An 18,167-nucleotide genomic window follows, 5' to 3' on the forward strand; every position below is an offset into this window, starting at 1 on the left:
TGTATAGAGCTCCAAGGAGATTATGTTGAAAAATTAAAAAAAATTTACCCAAAAAAATTGTTTTTATACTTCATTCTAAGGACTTATTGAACTACCCTCGTAAAAAATACCTACTTTGTTGAACAATGGTTTTGGGCATAAAGAAATCAACGATCGTTTTAAAAAAAATTCGTCATTTTGGATTGAAAATTTAATTATCTTGTTTCATATTCAACTATTTTGTTAAAAATTTAATTTTTTTTTATAATTCAACTATTTTGTTAAAAATATAATGTTTTTAATTCGACTATTTGATTTGAAATGTAATTATTTTGTTAAATATTCCATTGCTTTGTTAAAAATTTCTCTTCTTTTGCATTGAAAATTCAACTTTTTTGTACAAAATTCGTTCTTTTGGTTGAAGTTTAAATTTTTTTGCTAGAGATTTCGACCATTTGGTATAAAAATTTATTTTTGTATTTGAAAATTTAATTATATAATATTTACAATTCAACTATTTTGTGAGTAAATAATTACTTTCTTCAAAACTCATCATTTTATTTGAAAATTCAAGTATTTTGTTTAAATTCAACTATTTGTTGAAAATTCTATTATTTTCTTTAAAAATGAAGTAATTATTTCAAAGTTGAAGTATATTTCGAAAAATGTATTTATTTTTGTTGAAGATTTACTACAATTTTGTTGAAAATTTAATCACTTTGTTTAAAATTCAACTATTTTGTTGAAAATTAAAACTTTCAGCGAATATTAAACTACTTTTGTTAAAGATTCACCATTTCATTTAGAAATTCAACAATTTTGTTTAAACTTTACTCATTTGATTTATAATCCAATAATTTTATTGAAAATTCATTTTCTTTTTATTGCATATTAATATTTTTCACTTGGAAATACAACTACTTCGTTGAAAGTTGAATTACTTTCTGAACAAATTTTTTTGTTTAAGATTCATAATTTTATTTGAATATTCATATATTTTGTTGAAAATTAAATTTTGTCGTGAATATTTAATTGTTTGGTTGAAAGTTGAAGTTCTTTGTGAAAAATGTCCTAATTTTTTTTTAAGATTCTTGTTTTTTTTTTGATATAACTATGTTATTACAAATGTATTTATTTGCTTAAAATTCTAATATTTTGTAGGATATTAAATTATTTTATTAAATATTCAACTACTCGGTTAAAAATGCGCCTTTTTGAATTGAAAATTCCACGTTCTTTTGAAAAATTCATCTTTTTGATTGAAGTTTAAATTTTCTGTGAGAAACTTCGACTATTTGGTTAAAAATTTATTTTTGTACGTTCAAATTTTAACTACTTGGTTGAAAATTAAACTAATTTGTGCAGAATTCCTCTCTTTTTTTAAAAGATTCATCATTTTATTTGAAAATTTAATTATTTTTTTACTATTTAACTATTTTGTGAGTCAATTATTGATTTTTGTTCAAGATTCATAATTTTATTTAAAAATTAAAATATTTTGCTTAAAATTGATTTAGCTTTTTTTAATTTAAAAATTTGTTGAAAAATCTATTATTTGGTTTAAAATTGAAATATTTATTTAAAAGTTTAACTACTTTTTAAACAAATTATTTGTTTTTGTTCAAGATTCCTAATTTGATTTGAAAATTAAACTATTTTGTTTAATATCTAATTAATTTATTAGAAATTCAACTATTTTGTTAAAAAATTGAATTTTTTCAAGAATATTTAACTACTTGGTTGAAAGTTAAAGTGCTTTGTGAAGAATTCCTTTTTTTGCAGATTCATAATTTTATTTGACAATTTAATTATTTTATTTAATATTATACTATTTTGTGAGTGAATGATTGATTTTTGTTCAAGATTCATTATTTTATTTAAAAATTCAAATATTTTGTTTATTTTTTTAAATTAAACTATTTGTTGAAAATTCTATTATTTGATTTAAAATTGAACTATTTATTCAAAAGTTGAACTACTTTCTGAACAAATGATTTATTTTTCTTCAAGAATCATCTTTTGTTTTTTAATATAACTATTTTGATACAAATGTAATAATTTGCTTAAAATTCCACTATTTTGTAGGAAATTCAATTATTTTGTTGAATATTCCACTGCTTGGTTGAAAATGTGTATTTTTGCATGGAAAATTCCACAATCTTTTAAAACATCCGTCTTTTTTATTGAAGTTTAAACTGTTATGTTTAAAAATTCGATTATGCAATTAAAAATTTATATTTGCTGATTAAAATTGACCTATTTATTTGAAAGTTGAACCATTTTAGGAAAAATTTATTTATGTTTTTAAAAGGTTCATCACTTTATTTAAAAATTCAAAAATTTTGTTGAAAATTAAATTTTTTTGTAAATATTTAACTGCTTTTGTAAACACTCGTTTTTTACATAAAAATTAAACGGTCTTCTGTAAAATTCGTCGTTTTTGGATTGAAAATTGAACTATTTGGTTGAAAGATTAATTACTTCGATTTAAAATCTGAAGCATTTGCGGCTCTTCTTGATGATCTGTGACGAAGAATCGTAGAGGTGGAAAAAGCAACAAAAATATTTTTCTCTGATTCAATTCGAATTTTCGCGGCAGTTGGTCTTGAGGAACTACCGCGCTTGCGCGCCAATACCGTAGAGCCCTCTCGTGCCTCATCCACACACTAGGCTTCCATGCACGAATGGATGAAACAGAGAAAGGGAAGTGGGAACAGGGAATGGAATGGGAATGAAACGTACGTGTAGTGTGGCTGTGTTGTCGACTTGTCGTCCTCGCGTTGCCCTCGCGTGTCGCGACTGATCCTCGTTAAAAAAAAGGAATAAACGATTAAAACCTTGACTAAGATTATTTTGATTGATCGTGTGGTGCATTTGTGAAAAGGTGTGAACCCGAAAATCGTTTTTTCTCGCGAGTGCGAGTGAGGCGTGCCACCATGAGCGACGATTGGGATGATTGGGAGCAGCAATGCGTCGCCTCGATCGAGGCCGAGCCCGACTTCGAACAGCAACATTACAACAGCAAGGAACACTACACGCACCAAATCTGGTCTGGGTTTCACTCGACAGCCTCAGCCATCGCCCAGCTCTACAAAGGCAGGCTCCGACACGTTTTCTCCGATTTTCCCAACGATCGTGCCTCCGATTCTCTGTGTTGATTGTGCCTAGCCCTTTGCCCAACGCAACGCCCCAACTGGCCGTCTTGTCTTCCTCTGTTGCCATTTTGAGTGACATCCATTTTGTGAGGAGGCACGATCGCTCACGAGTGGAACCCGTGTCTATCGATTTTCTAAAGCAAAATTTCTTTATTTTTTGCAGATCGCACTCAGGGTGCATCCCTTTGGCTGCCCTTTCAGACGGCTGCGGGTACGGTTACCTCGTTGTACAAAGGTGCGTGTCTTGACTCTTCTCTTTTCTTGCCTTGTCTGCCTTCCTGCCTGCCTAAATCCCCTCCTCTCCTTACGATCTGCTTCTACATTCCTTTCTCCAGCTCCGTAATTCGTGACTTCGTGCTTTTTGACCCTTTGTGTCGAACCTTCACTTTCTCGCGAGCACCCTCAACCCAACAGCTGACCTTTGATATCGGTCAGCTGTTCGCAGCTTTTCGGTACTCTTTCTGCGACGCATTTTATTTTCCGCACAAAGAAAAACGTCTCTCGAGATCTGAAAAACGTCAATTTGGAACGTTTACTCTGCTTTCTTGTCATCATTATCATCATTATTATTCGAGTGATTCATTGCAAAAACTTGAGCAAATTTTTCTTGCGCAACTTTACACTTTTTGATAGACCTTTGCTCCGAAAGATGTTTATTTGCCTTGTAGAGTGTGGAATTTGCGCTCTTAATACTTTATATTTGTACTGTTTTATGATAGAGTCGCTGGGTTAATGAACTTGACTAATAATAAACTGTGAAAGAAACAAACTTTAGTGGTTCAGTGTTCCGAATCACTTTTTTTTCTTCTTCGCGCTTATGTAATTGAAGACAATTTCCATGCTAGGCTGCAAAATCTCTTGGAGATATTGAAAATGTTATTTATTAGATTAGGCAAGTGCGAGAATACTTGGTCGACTCGAAAATTAATTTTGGAATATTTTTCGATTGCAGATTCAGTGGAAGGTATAAAGAGATGCGGTGATTTAGGGATTGAAACGGGGAAGCAAAAACGTAGTAAAGAAATAATGAACTGGGCAAGGAAAAAAAGGCGTATGATCCGCAGGGAAGACTTGTTGGCATACCTAGCTGGGAAACCACCTCCGCCAAGGCCACACTCTCACAGGTAAGTTTGCACTACCTTCAAGATTTCGGAAATGTGTGATTTGCAATTTTTTTTCCTCAAAATCAGCTATAATCCCTTTATTTGGGATTTTTGTTCATTTTTCAGAGTTCAAACATATTTTTACCCTTTTAGAAGAATTCTCTGTTTCTAAAGAACTTTATTTTTTTTCTTCTTAAATTCGAGTTGAAGAAAATCCAACTATTCTCCAATCTGCAAAAATTTTATTTTTTAATCAAATGATCGAATTTTTTAAAACAAGTTGTTGAATATTAAAAAAAATAATAATAATTAAGTTTCCAAGAAAATAGTTTAATTTTGAATAAGATAATAGAATGTTAAACAAAATAATTAAATTATTAACAAAATAGTTGAATTTTCAAATAAAATGATGTATCTTGAACAAAAATAAATGATTTTCTCACAAAATAGTTCAATATTAAACAAAGTAATTTAATGTTCCATAACATAGTGCAATTTTAAACAAAATAATTAATTATTTAACAAAATAGTTGAATTCTAAACAAAATAATTAAATTTTCAACAAAATAGTTGACTTTTAAACAAATTAAATTATGAATCTTGAACAAAAATAGATATCTTACTCTCAAAATAGTTGAATATGAAATAAAATAATTAAATTTTCTGTCCAAAACGAAAAATTTCGTAAAATACGGTTGAATTTTGTATGCACAAACCGAATGTTCAACAAACCAATTAAACATTCACAACAAAATTAACTTTTCAACAAAATAGTTGAATATTGAAGAAAATAATGTAATTTTCAACAACATAGTGAAATTTTTAACAACAATTAATTATTCAACAAAATACTTGAATTTTAAACAAAATAATTAAGTTTTCAACAAATTAGTTGAATATTCAACGAAATAATTAAAAAGAAAATTAAATAGTTGACTTTTAAATGAATTAAATGATGAATCTTGAACAAAAATAAATACTTTACTCACGAAAGAGTCGAATTTCAAACAAAACAATTTCATTTTTAACCCAATAATTGAAATTTAAACAGAATAACTAAATTTTCAACAAAATAATAGAATTTTCAACAAAATAGTTGAATATGAAACAAAATAATTAAATTTCCAATTCAAAACGACAAAATTTTGTATCAAACCGTTAAATTTTAAACAAATTATTTAAATTTAAAAATAAAATGATGAATCTTAAACAGAAATAAGTTACGTACTCACACTTCAAACAAAATAGTTGAATTTAAAACAAAATAATTAAATTTTCAATTAAGTAATTAAAATTACAACAAAATAGTTAAATTTTAAAGAAAATAAATGAATTTTCAACCAAATAGTTGGATTTTTAATCATAATAATCAAATTTCCAATCCAAATATACACATTTTGTCTAAGACCGTCGAATTTTGTATGAACAAAATAGTTAAACATTCACAAAAAATCAAACTTGTAACAAAATAGTTGAATTTTCATATAAAATCATGAATCTTGAACAAAAATAAATATTTTACTCACAAAATAGTTGAATTTTGAATCGCAATAATTAAATATTCAAAAAATAGTTAAATATTAAATAAAATAATTAAATTTTCAACAAAATAGTTGAATATTTAACGAAATAATTTAATGTTCAATAACGTAGTGAAACTTTAAACGAAATAATGAGTCATTCAAAAAAATAGTTAAATTTTAAACAATAGTTGAATTTTCAAATAAAATTATGAAGCTTGAACAACAATGAATAATTTCCTCACAAAATAGTTGCATTTTCCACTGAATTGTTGAATTTTAAAGAAAATGAATGAATTTTCAACAAAATAGTTGAATATTAAACAAAATAATTAAAATTTTTACATAAGAGTTGAATTAAAAAAAAATTAAATGATGAATCTTGAACAAAAATATATAATTTACTCACAAAAGAGTCGAATTTTAAACAAAATAATTGAATTTTTAACCAAATAGTTTAATTTTTAACAAAATAATTAAATTTTCAATAAATTAGTTGAATATTCAACGAAATAATTTTAAAAAATGTAAATGGTTGACTTTTAAACAAATTAAATGATAAATCTTAAACAAAAATAAATAGTATACTCATAAAAAAGTCAAATTTCAAACAAAATAGTTAAATTTTAAACAAAAGTTGAATAATCAACAAAATAATTAATTTTTTAACAAAACAGTTAAGTTTTAAACAAAATAATTTCATTTTCAACCAAATAATTGAAATAAAAACAAAATAGTTAAATTTTAAATAAAATAGTTAAATATTAAACAAAATAATTAAATTATGAAATAAAATGATGAAGCTTGAACAACAAGGAATAATTTCCTCACAAAATAGTTGCATTTTTCACTGAATTGTTGAATTTTAAACAAAATAATTGAATTTTCAACAAAATAGTCGAATTTTTAACAAAATAATTGAATTTTCAACAAAATAGTTGAATATGAAACAAAATAATTACATTTTGAATTCAAAACGACAAATTTTGTATCCGACCGTTGAATTTTAATCAAAATATTTGAAGTTTAAAATAAAATGATTAATTTTGAGTAAAAATAAATAATTTTGTCACAAAATAATTAAATTTTCAATCCAAAACGAAATTTTTCGTAAAATACGGTTGAATTTTGTATGCACAAATCGAATGTTCAACAAACCAATTAAACATTCACAACAAAATTAACTATTCAACAAAATAGTTGAATATTGAACAAAATAATGTAATCTTGAACAACTTAGTGAAATTGTAAACAAAATAATTAAGTTTTCAACAAATTAGTTGAATATTCAACGAAATAATTTTAAAAAATTTAAATAGTTGACTTTTAAATAAATTAAATGATGAATTTTGAACAAAAGTAAATAGTTTACTCATAAAAAACTTGAATTTCAAACAAAATAGTTAAATTTTAAACAAAATAATTGAATTTTTAATAAAATACTTGAATATGAAACAAAATCATTAAATTTTCACAATTCAAAACCACAAATTTTGGATCAGACCGTTGAATTTTAAACAGAATGTTTAAACTTTCAAATAAAATGATAAATCTTGAACAGAGATAAATAATTTACTCACATAATAGTTAAACTTCAGAGAAAGTAATTGAATTTTCAACAACATAGTTGAATAATCAAGAAAGTAATAAAAATTTTAACAAAACAGTTAAGTTTTAAACAAAGCAATTTCATTTTCAACTAAATAATTGAAATTAAAACAGAATAGTTCAATTTTAAATGAAAAAGTGGAATATTAAACAAAATAATTTAATTTTTTACAAAAGAGTTGAATTTTTAAATAAAGTAATGAATATTGAACAAAAATAAATAATTGCCTCACAAAATAGTTGAATTTTCAATCAAAAATCATAAATTTTGGTAAAGACCGTTGATTTTGTTCATGCACGAAAAGAATTTTCAACAAAGCAGTTAAATAATTACAAAAAAATCTAATTTTCAAAAAAACAGTTGAATTTTCAAATAAAGTAATGAATCTTGAACCAAAATAAATAATTTCCTCACAAAATATTTGAATTTTAAACAAAAGAATTGAATTTTTGTCCAAATAGTTGATTGTTAAACAAAATAATTAAATTTTCAACAAAATTGTTGAATTTTCAAATAAAAATGTAAATCTTGAAAAAAAATGTACTCACAAAATAGTTGAGCGTTAAACAAAATAATTGAATTTGCAATCTAAAACGGCAAATTTGGTAAAATATCATTGATTTTTTTTTTTTCTCAAAACGAATATTCAACAAAGCAGTTAAATATTCACAAAAAATCGAATTTTAAACCAAATAGTTGAATTTTTAAATAAAATGATTAATCTCGAACAAAAATAAATAATTTCCTTAAAAAATAGTTCAATTTTAAACAAAATAGCTGTATTTTCAAACAAATAGTTGAATGTTAAGCAAAATAATTAAATTTTAAACAAAATTGTTGAATATCAAACAAAATAATTAAATTTTCAACAACATAGTTGAATTTTCAACGAAATAATTAAATTTTTAACATTGAAATAAAAATTGTCAACATATTTGTTTGGAAGTGGAATTGTTTTCTTAAAAATTCATTTGTTTGGTTGATGCTTTATCATTTTAATTGAAAAAAACCTTTTTTAATCGAAATTTACCTTAGTTGAAAATTCGTTTATTTTAGTAGAAATACATCATATCAATTGAAAATTGATCTTTTGGTTCAAAATTATTTTTTTATTTCTTATTTAGAATTAATTTTTTTAATTGAAAATTTGAATGTTCAATTTTTTGTCGAAAATTTATTTCGTTCGATAGAAATGTAATCTTCTTGGTTCAAAGTTATACCATTTCGTCGAAAATTTACTTTGATGTTATTGAAAATTAAGTGTTTTTTTTTCTAAAAATTTTATTATTGTATTTTTAGTCGAAAATTTAAGGATTTTGGGTTAAAATGCAACTATTTGTTGGAAATCCCTATTTTTTGGTAGAAGAGAACATTCATTAGTTGAAGCTTCATCTTTTTGGTTAAAAATTAATTTCTGTTGAAAATTGATTGTTTTTTGTCGTTGAAAATTTGTTTTACTAACTGGAGGTGTAAGAATTTTATTTTTGGTAGAAAATTTATCTGTTTAGTTAAAAATTCGTTTTTCTTATAGAAAATTTATCTTCTGGTTTGAAAATTCATCACTGTGATTACAAATTAATTTCTTTGGTTGAAAATTCATTTTTTTAACAACTAAAGCTGTAACTGATCAATTTTTGTTTGAAAACTTATATTTTGAGTTCAAAATTAATTAATTTTGCTGAAAACTCGTTTTTCTATGTTTAAAATTTACTTTTCTAACTGAAAATTGAGCCATTCTAATTTTGGTTCGTAAATCTTTTTTTTTTAAAATAATTTTTGTAATATTTATATTCTTTTTTATATGAAAAATCATGTACTTTTTTTTGTTGTTTAAATGAGTCTTTTTTCGTAGAAAATTTAACCTTACCTTTTAATTTAAGGAATTTTAAAATGCAGTTCTAAAGAATCAAACAATTAAAATTTAAAAAGCTTTTAAAATCGAAGATTTTTTATTAAAAAAAATCATTGTTGGTTGATCAACAGTGACTATAAATTAATTAATGATTTTTAAAATAAAATTGTACTTTAGGATTTAATAAGTGAATAATAAAATAACTTCAAAATAACATATTTATAATTAAAGGATTTTTTTAAATTTCAAATATTATTTCAGTCTAAAATATTCTGTTTTTAAACCATTCAATTCGAAATTTATCAATTAAGAAAAAGAACAAGTACTTAATATTTAGAAATATCTTACGGTTAATTTAAAATCAGTTATTATAAATTAAATATTAAAAATTCTAGTAAGTTAAAAAATTATTAAGAAGAACGAAAAAATTTAAAATTAATAAAAAATTTTTAATGACTTCGAATAATTTACACAAAATTTCTAATTTGAAACTAAATATAGATTTTGCAAGCTTTCGAACAAAAAGATTCGATGCTTTTCAAGAATTTTGAAAGACTTCAGAAGGCAGTATTTAAACAAATTTTGTCGAAGAAATTCGAATCATTTTAAAAGATGGTTAGAAAATCTGAAAAAAATTCAAAATATTGAAAAATTTGAAAAAATGTCGTAAATGTTTCAATATTTTGAAATAAAATGTTGAAACATTTTAAGGATTTTTAAACTATTTAAAATAAGAATAACTTTTAATTTAATAAATGTTAAGTTTCTAGCTTAAAAGTTAACAATTTGAAATTGTATTGTTTTACATAGAAAGAGTTGAATCTCTAGAATTTCGAAGAGCTTTTAAACTTTTAACGTTTCAATTTTTATTGTTCTATTTAAAAAATGTTTAATTTATAAGCAAAATTGTTGAATTTTTATGTAGAAATAATAATTAAACACATATTATTTGTTTAAAAAATTTGAATAATTTTAAGAGGTTTTTAGAAGTTTTGAAAAGATTCAAAATTAATTTAAAACTTCATGTCAAGTAATTTAAACGAAGTGTGTGGAATTTTTTTCAGAATTTCTAAAAGTATTTTCAAATGAATAGAATTTTTCCTAGAATTTTGGAAACCTCTTAAAATCTTTTTAAATATTCTGTTAAAATAAAATTCTTAAAAAGCTTTTTAATTATTTGTTTGAAATCTGCAAAAGTCTACATTTGATTTTATATTAGGTTGTGGGTATTTGCACCGAAATTTCAGTACGAATAGTCGAATTTTGTCGGTTTAAATTATTTGATATCATTTCAAGTTCTAAATTAATTTAAAATCTTTAAAAAAATTATAATATCTCTTAAAATTATTCTATTTTTTTTTACAAATAATAAGTTTTCAATTGTTATTTATAATTCTTGCAGGATTTTCTAGAAGTTGTAGGACAATTTTATTTTATTTTATTTCATGTTTCTTGTCTAAAATAACTTAATATAATTTTGAATTAAAAAAAAAATGTTCACCAATTTTGAGTTGAAACTGGAATTTATACAGGAGAATAATTATTATTAATGGAAAATTGAATTTTTTAAACAAAATTATAATTTTAAAATGAAACGAGGTACTTTCGGACAAAATTTAAATTATGAATTGGAACAGGGAATTTTACAAAAAATTTATAATTCTTACAATTAGTTGAAATTAATTTTATTCAGATTTCTGAAGGCTAATAATTTTTAACTGAAAGTTGAACATTTCCATTATTGGTTTTGAAAAAAATCGTGTAAAATTCAACTATTTTGTTGCATTTTTTTTCTCTCTGTGTTACAAGTTTAATTATTTTTGTCGAAAATTTAATTATTTGGATGAAAATAAACTTTTTGGTTAAAAATTCACATTTTCTGGTTGAATTTTTTTCTCTATTGATAGGAAAATTTTTTTTGGTTGAAAATTGTTTTAATTTTTAATGTTTCTAGCCTAAAATAACTTAATAATATAATTTAAAAAATTTTTTAAGTTCATTGATTCTATAATTTAAACAATTTAAACGTGAATTTATATTTTTGGAACATAATCCAAATTTTTAAACTCCAAAATAGTTTATGAATGTTAGCAATTCCGAATTTTGCAGTTTATTTGCATTTCATTTAAAGTGTGGAAAAGGGAAGTGAATTGAAAAACTTTTAAACTTTAATTTTAACAGTTTAAAATTCCGGAGTTCCATATTAAATGCTTTGATTTGTTTATTTTGTATCACTTTAAATGGAAAAATGTTTAGAATAGAGTTCGATTTTTTAATTTGTATTGACCGGGAAATGACCGAGAATTTTTTTCTTTGATTAAAAGGGGCTTAAATATTGAATTGCAGAAGTTCTCCAAAACCACGAATGATGGTTTGTGGTTCACCTCCTTCTCAAAGTCCAACGGCAAGTATGGTTGTTTCGCCAACACCTCCACCAGGAAGTGAGCCAGATCCTGAATTACACACTTTTAGAGAAGCTATTGCTCTCGCTGGTACGTATTTATCAATATTTATTAATTATGTACTCCATATTTTGTTTATACAGATTTTAACATTTTTATTTTAACATAAACGGGAATTGTTTGAGACCGGAAAATGTCCATGAATTTATTTTTTGAACGGGAATTTTACAAATATCTAGCAGCAAAATTTGGTTAAGTTCTATTTCAATAGTTTTTGAAATATTTAGTCGAATTTTTATCTTTTTCAATTATGACATCATTCAGTTTACAATGCGTAATTTGAAAATCTTCTGCTTTAAAAATTTTTCATTTTAATTTTTAATTTAAAGAATTTTAAAATGCAGTCGTAAATACTTGAAAAATTAAGCGCATTTTGAAGTTGGAAATTTTGGATGAAAAACATTTTCATTTTATCAACCGTAAATATAAATAAATTTGTATAAGTATCTTGAACATTACAAATTTTCTTGATCTTTTTAAAAAAGGTTTAATTTTTAAGTGAAATTGTTGATTTTTGGTGTTTAAATAACAATTGTAGACTTATTATTTGTAGAAAAAAATCTGAGTAATTTTAATAGGTATTCAGAAGTTTTGAAAAATTTAATTTTAAACTTTAAATTATTTCAAATAATTTAAACGAAGTGTATACTGGAAAAATTCGGCTATTCGTACCAAAATTTCGGTGCAAATTAAAAAAAAAAAAATAACTTTTTATGAATGTTGAAAGGCTTTAAAAGAATAAAGAAAATTTTCTTAAGATTCTTAGGAAAATCGAAAATAACTTTTGTTTTGGAAAATTATTTTAAGAGAATATTCAAAAAGCTTTAAACTTGTTAAAAAGAATCTGGAAGATTTAAAGATTTTTTTTTAATTTACAGCATTTTCTAAAAGTTGTAGGAAAAGTTACATTCATTTCAAACGATATTTAGAAGTTTAAAAAACATTTTAAATATAAATAAATTTAAAACAAATTCTAGATTTATGAAGATTTTGAAATAAAATGTTGAAGCTTTTAAAGGATGTTTAAACTATTTAAAATGAAAATAATTTAACTTATAATTTAAAAAGTGTTCTGTAAAAAAATTTAATTTTCAACGTTTCTAGCTTAAAATTGTTTAAAATAATATAATTTAAAAAGTTTAAAGTTCACTGATTCTTTAATTTAGAGCATGGAAAATGATAATGTGGATTACATTTATACAATTTATGTCTAAATCTTTGAACTCATTACTTTAAAAAAAAATTTAATTCTAAATTTTGAAGTTTATCTGCATTTAATTTAAAATTGTTTTTTACGTGTAAATTATTCAGCATTTTTACACAACATTTTTGAATAGAAAAGCTTTTAAACTTCAATTTCAAAAGTTTAAAATTCATTTGTAGTTTATTGTTTATTACTTCTAGTGGAAAAATATTTAGCTTTAGAGTATGAATTTTTCAATTTTGTTGTCTACATGTACCGATAAAATCTCAGTATTTTTCCAAAATTTCGGTGCAAATAGCCTTTGGTCTAATTTAAAACAAAATATCGATTTTTGTAGATTTCGAACAAAAAATTTAGAAGATTTTTAAGAATTTTGAAAGGATTCAGAAGAATAACAAACATTTCTTGCAGATAAACTTCAAAATTTAGAATTAAATTTTTTTTTAAAGTAATGAGTTCAAAGATTTAGACATAAATTGTATAAATGTAATCCACATTATCATTTTCCATGCTCTAAATTAAAGAATCAGTGAAAAAATGTAAAACAACATGTAGATGTTTCAAGAGTTTAAAATAAAATTTCGAAGCATTTTAAGGACTTTGAAACTATTTAAAATAAAAATCATTTAACTTTGTATCCAGAATAATAATAATTCTGACTTGGAAACGAGAATTTTCAAATTTTAACAAATTCCGAGCTAGTACTTGGAAATTTTCGAAAAGGAAAAAAAATTCTGAATTGGAACAGGAACTTTTTACAAATAATTCTAATTATGATTTGAAGCAGAGAATTGTCAATTTCAGCCAATTCTGAGTTGAAACTGGTATTTATCCAAAAGAATGATAATTTGTCTTGGAACAGGGAATTAAAAAATTTAAATAAATTCTGAGATGGAACAGGGAGTTCTTTAAAAGAATGAATTCTAATTTTAATTGGAAGCGGGATATTTTCGAAAATAAAATTAAAATTATTATTTGGAACAGGGAATTTGACAGAAAACTTTTAAAACAAAACGAGATACTTTCGGAACAAATTTAAATTATGAATTGGAACAGGGAATTTTACCAAAAAAATTAATAATTCTCACAATTAGTTGAAAGATTCCATTATTGTTTTTGAAAAAAATATTGTTTTTTGTTTATTCAACTGTTTTGTTGATTTTTCTTTCATTTTGAGTTACAATTCGTCTATATTTTTTGGACATTCTTTTTTGATAGAAATTTGATTTTTTGTTCAATTTTTTTTTTATTATGAATGAATTTTTTACCTGACAATGTAACTTTTCCATTTTTTGTATGAAATTTTTTTTTCATTAAACATTCAAGTTTATTGGTAGAAAAGTAATCTTTTTGGTTGAAATTTTCTCTTGTATAGTTAATACCGCAACTTTTGTGATGAAAGTGAACTTTTTGTTGAATACTTATATTTTCGGGTTGAAAATGCGTCTTTTTGGTAAAAAAATTTAAGTTCTGGGTAAAAAGTTTAGCCCCATTTTAAAACAATTATTATTTTTTTGTTTGTTAAAGATGCATAATTTAATTGAAATTTCATCTTATTAAATTTTCAAACAAAAATTTTTATTTTAAATTAAAAAAATTGTTGATTTCTAACAAAAAAGACGGATTTTCAATAAAATAGTTGAATCCTTAGCCAAAATAGATCCAGTCCATCTTAAACAAAAAATGGAATAGTTAAAATTTCATTGAAGAAAAATAATTTTCAGGAAACAGTGAACCTATTTTCTACAAAACAGTTTGATTTTTTAAATGAAACTATTGAATTTTTTAATCCAAAGAAAGGAATTCTCTACAAAATAGTGGAATTTTCTACCTGAAAATATTAATTTTCAACAAAAAATCCTATAGTTGATATTTAAACCAGAAAAGATTTTTATTTAAAATTTAAAAAATACTGATGAATATATGAAAAAAGTATGATTTTCAATCAAAACATATCAATGTTTAATCGCACGGTTGCATTTTTACGTTAAAAAATTATTTGATGCCAAAAAAGAGGAATTTTTAACAATTTAAATATATTTCTACCAAATACTTGAATTTTAAATCAAGATTGTTAAATTTTGAAGAGAAATAGAGATGAATTGTCTACAAAAAGCTCTATTTTCAAACTGAATTTAACTGGTTTTGACTAAAAACTAAAAACTTCTTTTGTTGTAATATCAACTGATACAATTTTTTTGTGAATTCATCTTTTTTGCAATAAAAATTTGTTTATATGGTTGCCAGTTAAACTCTTTTGTTGAAAATTAATTTTCTTGATTAAAGATTTATCATTTGAATTGAAAATTCATCTTTTTGGTTGTAATTTCATCTTTTTTATTTAAAATTGAACTATTCCAGTTGAAGATCCATAATTTCAGTTGAAATTTCATCACTTTATTTGAAAATGCAACTACATATTTTGTTTATGTTTATTATTTAAAAATTGAAAACTGAACTTTTCATGAAAAAGTATATTTTTTAGTTGACAATTGGTCTTTTTTGGTAAAAAATATTCTTCTTTGTTGAAAATTCATCATTTTGGTTTAATATCAAACTATTTCAGTCGACAATTTATTATTTTAGTTGAAAATTGATGTTTTTTGTTTAAAATGGATCTTTTTAGTTTAAAAATCAACTATTTTGTTGAAAATTTCATGTTTTGGTTTATTTTTTTTTAAATTGGAAAATTAATTTTTTAACTATAAATTTAACTATTCGATTTTTTGTTGAAAACTTTCATTTTTTAGGTAAAAATGCATCATTTTTTTAGGTATAAAATACACCTATTCTAGTTGTAAAGTTCCGTCATTTTAGTTGAAAATTAATCACTTATTATTGAACTATTCTAGTCGACAATTTATTATTTTAGTTGAAAATTTATGTTTTTTGTTTAAAATTCATGTATTTTATTGCTAATTCACTTTTTTGGTTTAATATTTAACTATTTCTGTTAAAGATTTATCAGTTTGGTTTAAAATGAATCTTTTTAGTTGAAATTCAAATATTTGGTGGAAAATTGGTCTTTTTAGTTGAAAAATTAACTATTTTGTTGCAAATTTCATGTATTTGGTTGAATTTTTTGTTTTAAAATTAATCTGTTCCAGTTGAATATTTATCATCTTATATACAAATTTATCTCTTTGGGTTAAATTTCTCTTTGTTTTATTGGGAAATTAATTTTTTAATTGCAAATTTAACTATTCGATTTTTTTGTTGAAAACTGTCATTTTTTAGCAAAAAATTCAACTATTTCGTTGAAAATTCAACTATTTAGACTATTTTTGTAGAACGTTTAACTACGTTGCAGATTTTTTATTTATTAAGACGTAGATTTGAAACTGAAAATTCAAATATATTTTTGGCAGAAAATTTAGATTTTTTATTTAAAAATTAAACTATTATTTAAAAAATCTATATACTTTGTTGAAAATTGATCATTTCTAGATCGAAATTGAACAATCTGGCTTATAATTTATTTTTGTAAATTGAAAATTCAACTATTATGTTGCAAATATACGTATTTTGTTTGAAAAACTCCCTTTTTTGTAGAAAATTATTTTTTTTTTTACGCAAGTGAATCTCCTTGTTTAAAAATGCATCTTTTTGTTTAAAAATTCTCCTGTTTTTATTAATTATGCAGTCGAAAATTGCACGGAATTTCCAGTTAAAAATGCAAATCCCAAATTTTGATTTCAGGCTCGCCAATGGCTCGACGAATGGGACGACAATCGGAGCTTTCTGCCTTCATCAGTAGCGAGTTTGCCCGACATCACAAACGACCGGCTTCTCACGATGTCGACATGGGCTCACCAACACACAAACGATCGCGTTTCATGTAACGGTGCGCGAAATGTAAAGTAGCCCACACACACACACAAACACCTTATGTTTCCTACTGATTATTAGTTAAACAATTAATTGCTAACGATCCAGCCGCGCAACATGATTCCCGAGGAGAGTGTTGTTGTTGTTGTTGTTGTTGTTGCTGTGCAATCATTCTGCGAGGGTGGATTATTTACCATCCTGATAACTTACCAAAAGAGCATGTTCGTCGCCCCTCTAAACCCCCTCCCCCCACCATCTCAACCCTCCTTTTTTTAGAGTAATTTCCGCGTCTGTCGCTTCTCAGCAACATCACCAAAGAAACCCGAAAGCGCTCCAATTGGCGACGCTCATCTCCCTGACTAGCGACGCTCATCGCCACGGCTAGCGACGCTCATCTTTCCAACTAGCGACGCTCATCTTCAAAACTAGCGACGCTCATCCCCATCTCCCTCGCATTTTACTCTGCTTCCAAAAAAAGTTTTGCAGAAATCCACTTTCTCGATAAAAATTTTTGCCTTATCAACGACTTTTTCAGACGATTCGAAATAAATGTGGGTGGGAATTTTTATGATTGAGAGAGGAAGTTTTTAAAAGCAGTGAGCGAGGTAGGGTTGATGAATTTCCAGCGTTTTTCTAGACGAGCAACGACTTGGCACTTAAAAGTTATGGCATATGTCCTCACTACAGACACAGTCTTTCTCCCGATTCGAGAGTTAGGTGTATATTTTGTAGCTATTTTACTATCCAGGTAGTATATATCGCGAGAGATGATGATGATGATGATGCCGCACGTGTACGAAAGTACCTCTTTGTGAAGAAAAATCTTTCGTAATCTAAATAATTGTTGTTTTTTTTTTTTTGCTTATTATAACATTGTTATATTACGTGATTCTAGGTAAATTGAATATTTCGAAATCTTTACGATTAAAAGGTCTCTTTTTTTATAATTATATAAGGTTTCTCTTGTTGTCCAAAGGTACATACATAGAGTTGAGGGAAAATGTCGTAGGCATACACGAAATTGACGGAAAATGAAAGAAAGAAAGAAAAAAGCGAGAAAAAAAATAATAATGCACCACACACGCACTGCAAAACGCATAAATTTCCTTTCAATCTTACTGTGCGACTAATACTTATAGATAGTTAAGAGTTCAATGTATTTTATACATTGTCCAATAGTTACTTGTTTTCAGAATTTAATATTGTAATTATTGTACAGTGGAGGTCCAGGAAATTCTCTATCTTCACTCTCGATATTTTATTCGAGAATTTTCTTCTTCTTTTTTTTTTTAGTGTTTTTTTTTTGCCGCGAAATATGCAATGTTTTTCAGGAAACTGGAAAAACGATTCATTGGTCTGTATTTCATAGAAGTTTAAATTTATCGAGATTTTTTGGTTTTTCTCTAAATGGTGGATAGAGAAATTCTTCTTCTCCATGTTGGACAATTCAAGTTT

The 18,167-nt window shown here is 24.6% G+C and overlaps 1 protein-coding gene across 1 annotated transcript; it reads left to right on the forward strand.

Annotated features, from left to right (window-relative positions):
• Window positions 1-2,679: 2,679 nt before the first annotated feature.
• On the forward strand, window positions 2,680-17,739 carry LOC117169514 (UPF0472 protein C16orf72 homolog). The gene is made up of 5 exons (XM_033355930.1): window positions 2,680-3,075; window positions 3,298-3,369; window positions 4,087-4,258; window positions 11,565-11,710; window positions 16,584-17,739. Exons 1-5 carry the CDS (start codon window positions 2,916-2,918, stop codon window positions 16,724-16,726), a joined length of 693 nt encoding a protein of 230 aa, XP_033211821.1. The 5' UTR covers window positions 2,680-2,915; the 3' UTR covers window positions 16,727-17,739.
• Window positions 17,740-18,167: the final 428 nt, after the last annotated feature.

Source organism: Belonocnema kinseyi, chromosome 3 (assembly GCF_010883055.1).
Source record: "Belonocnema kinseyi isolate 2016_QV_RU_SX_M_011 chromosome 3, B_treatae_v1, whole genome shotgun sequence".
Lineage (NCBI taxonomy): Eukaryota > Metazoa > Arthropoda > Insecta > Hymenoptera > Cynipidae > Belonocnema > Belonocnema kinseyi.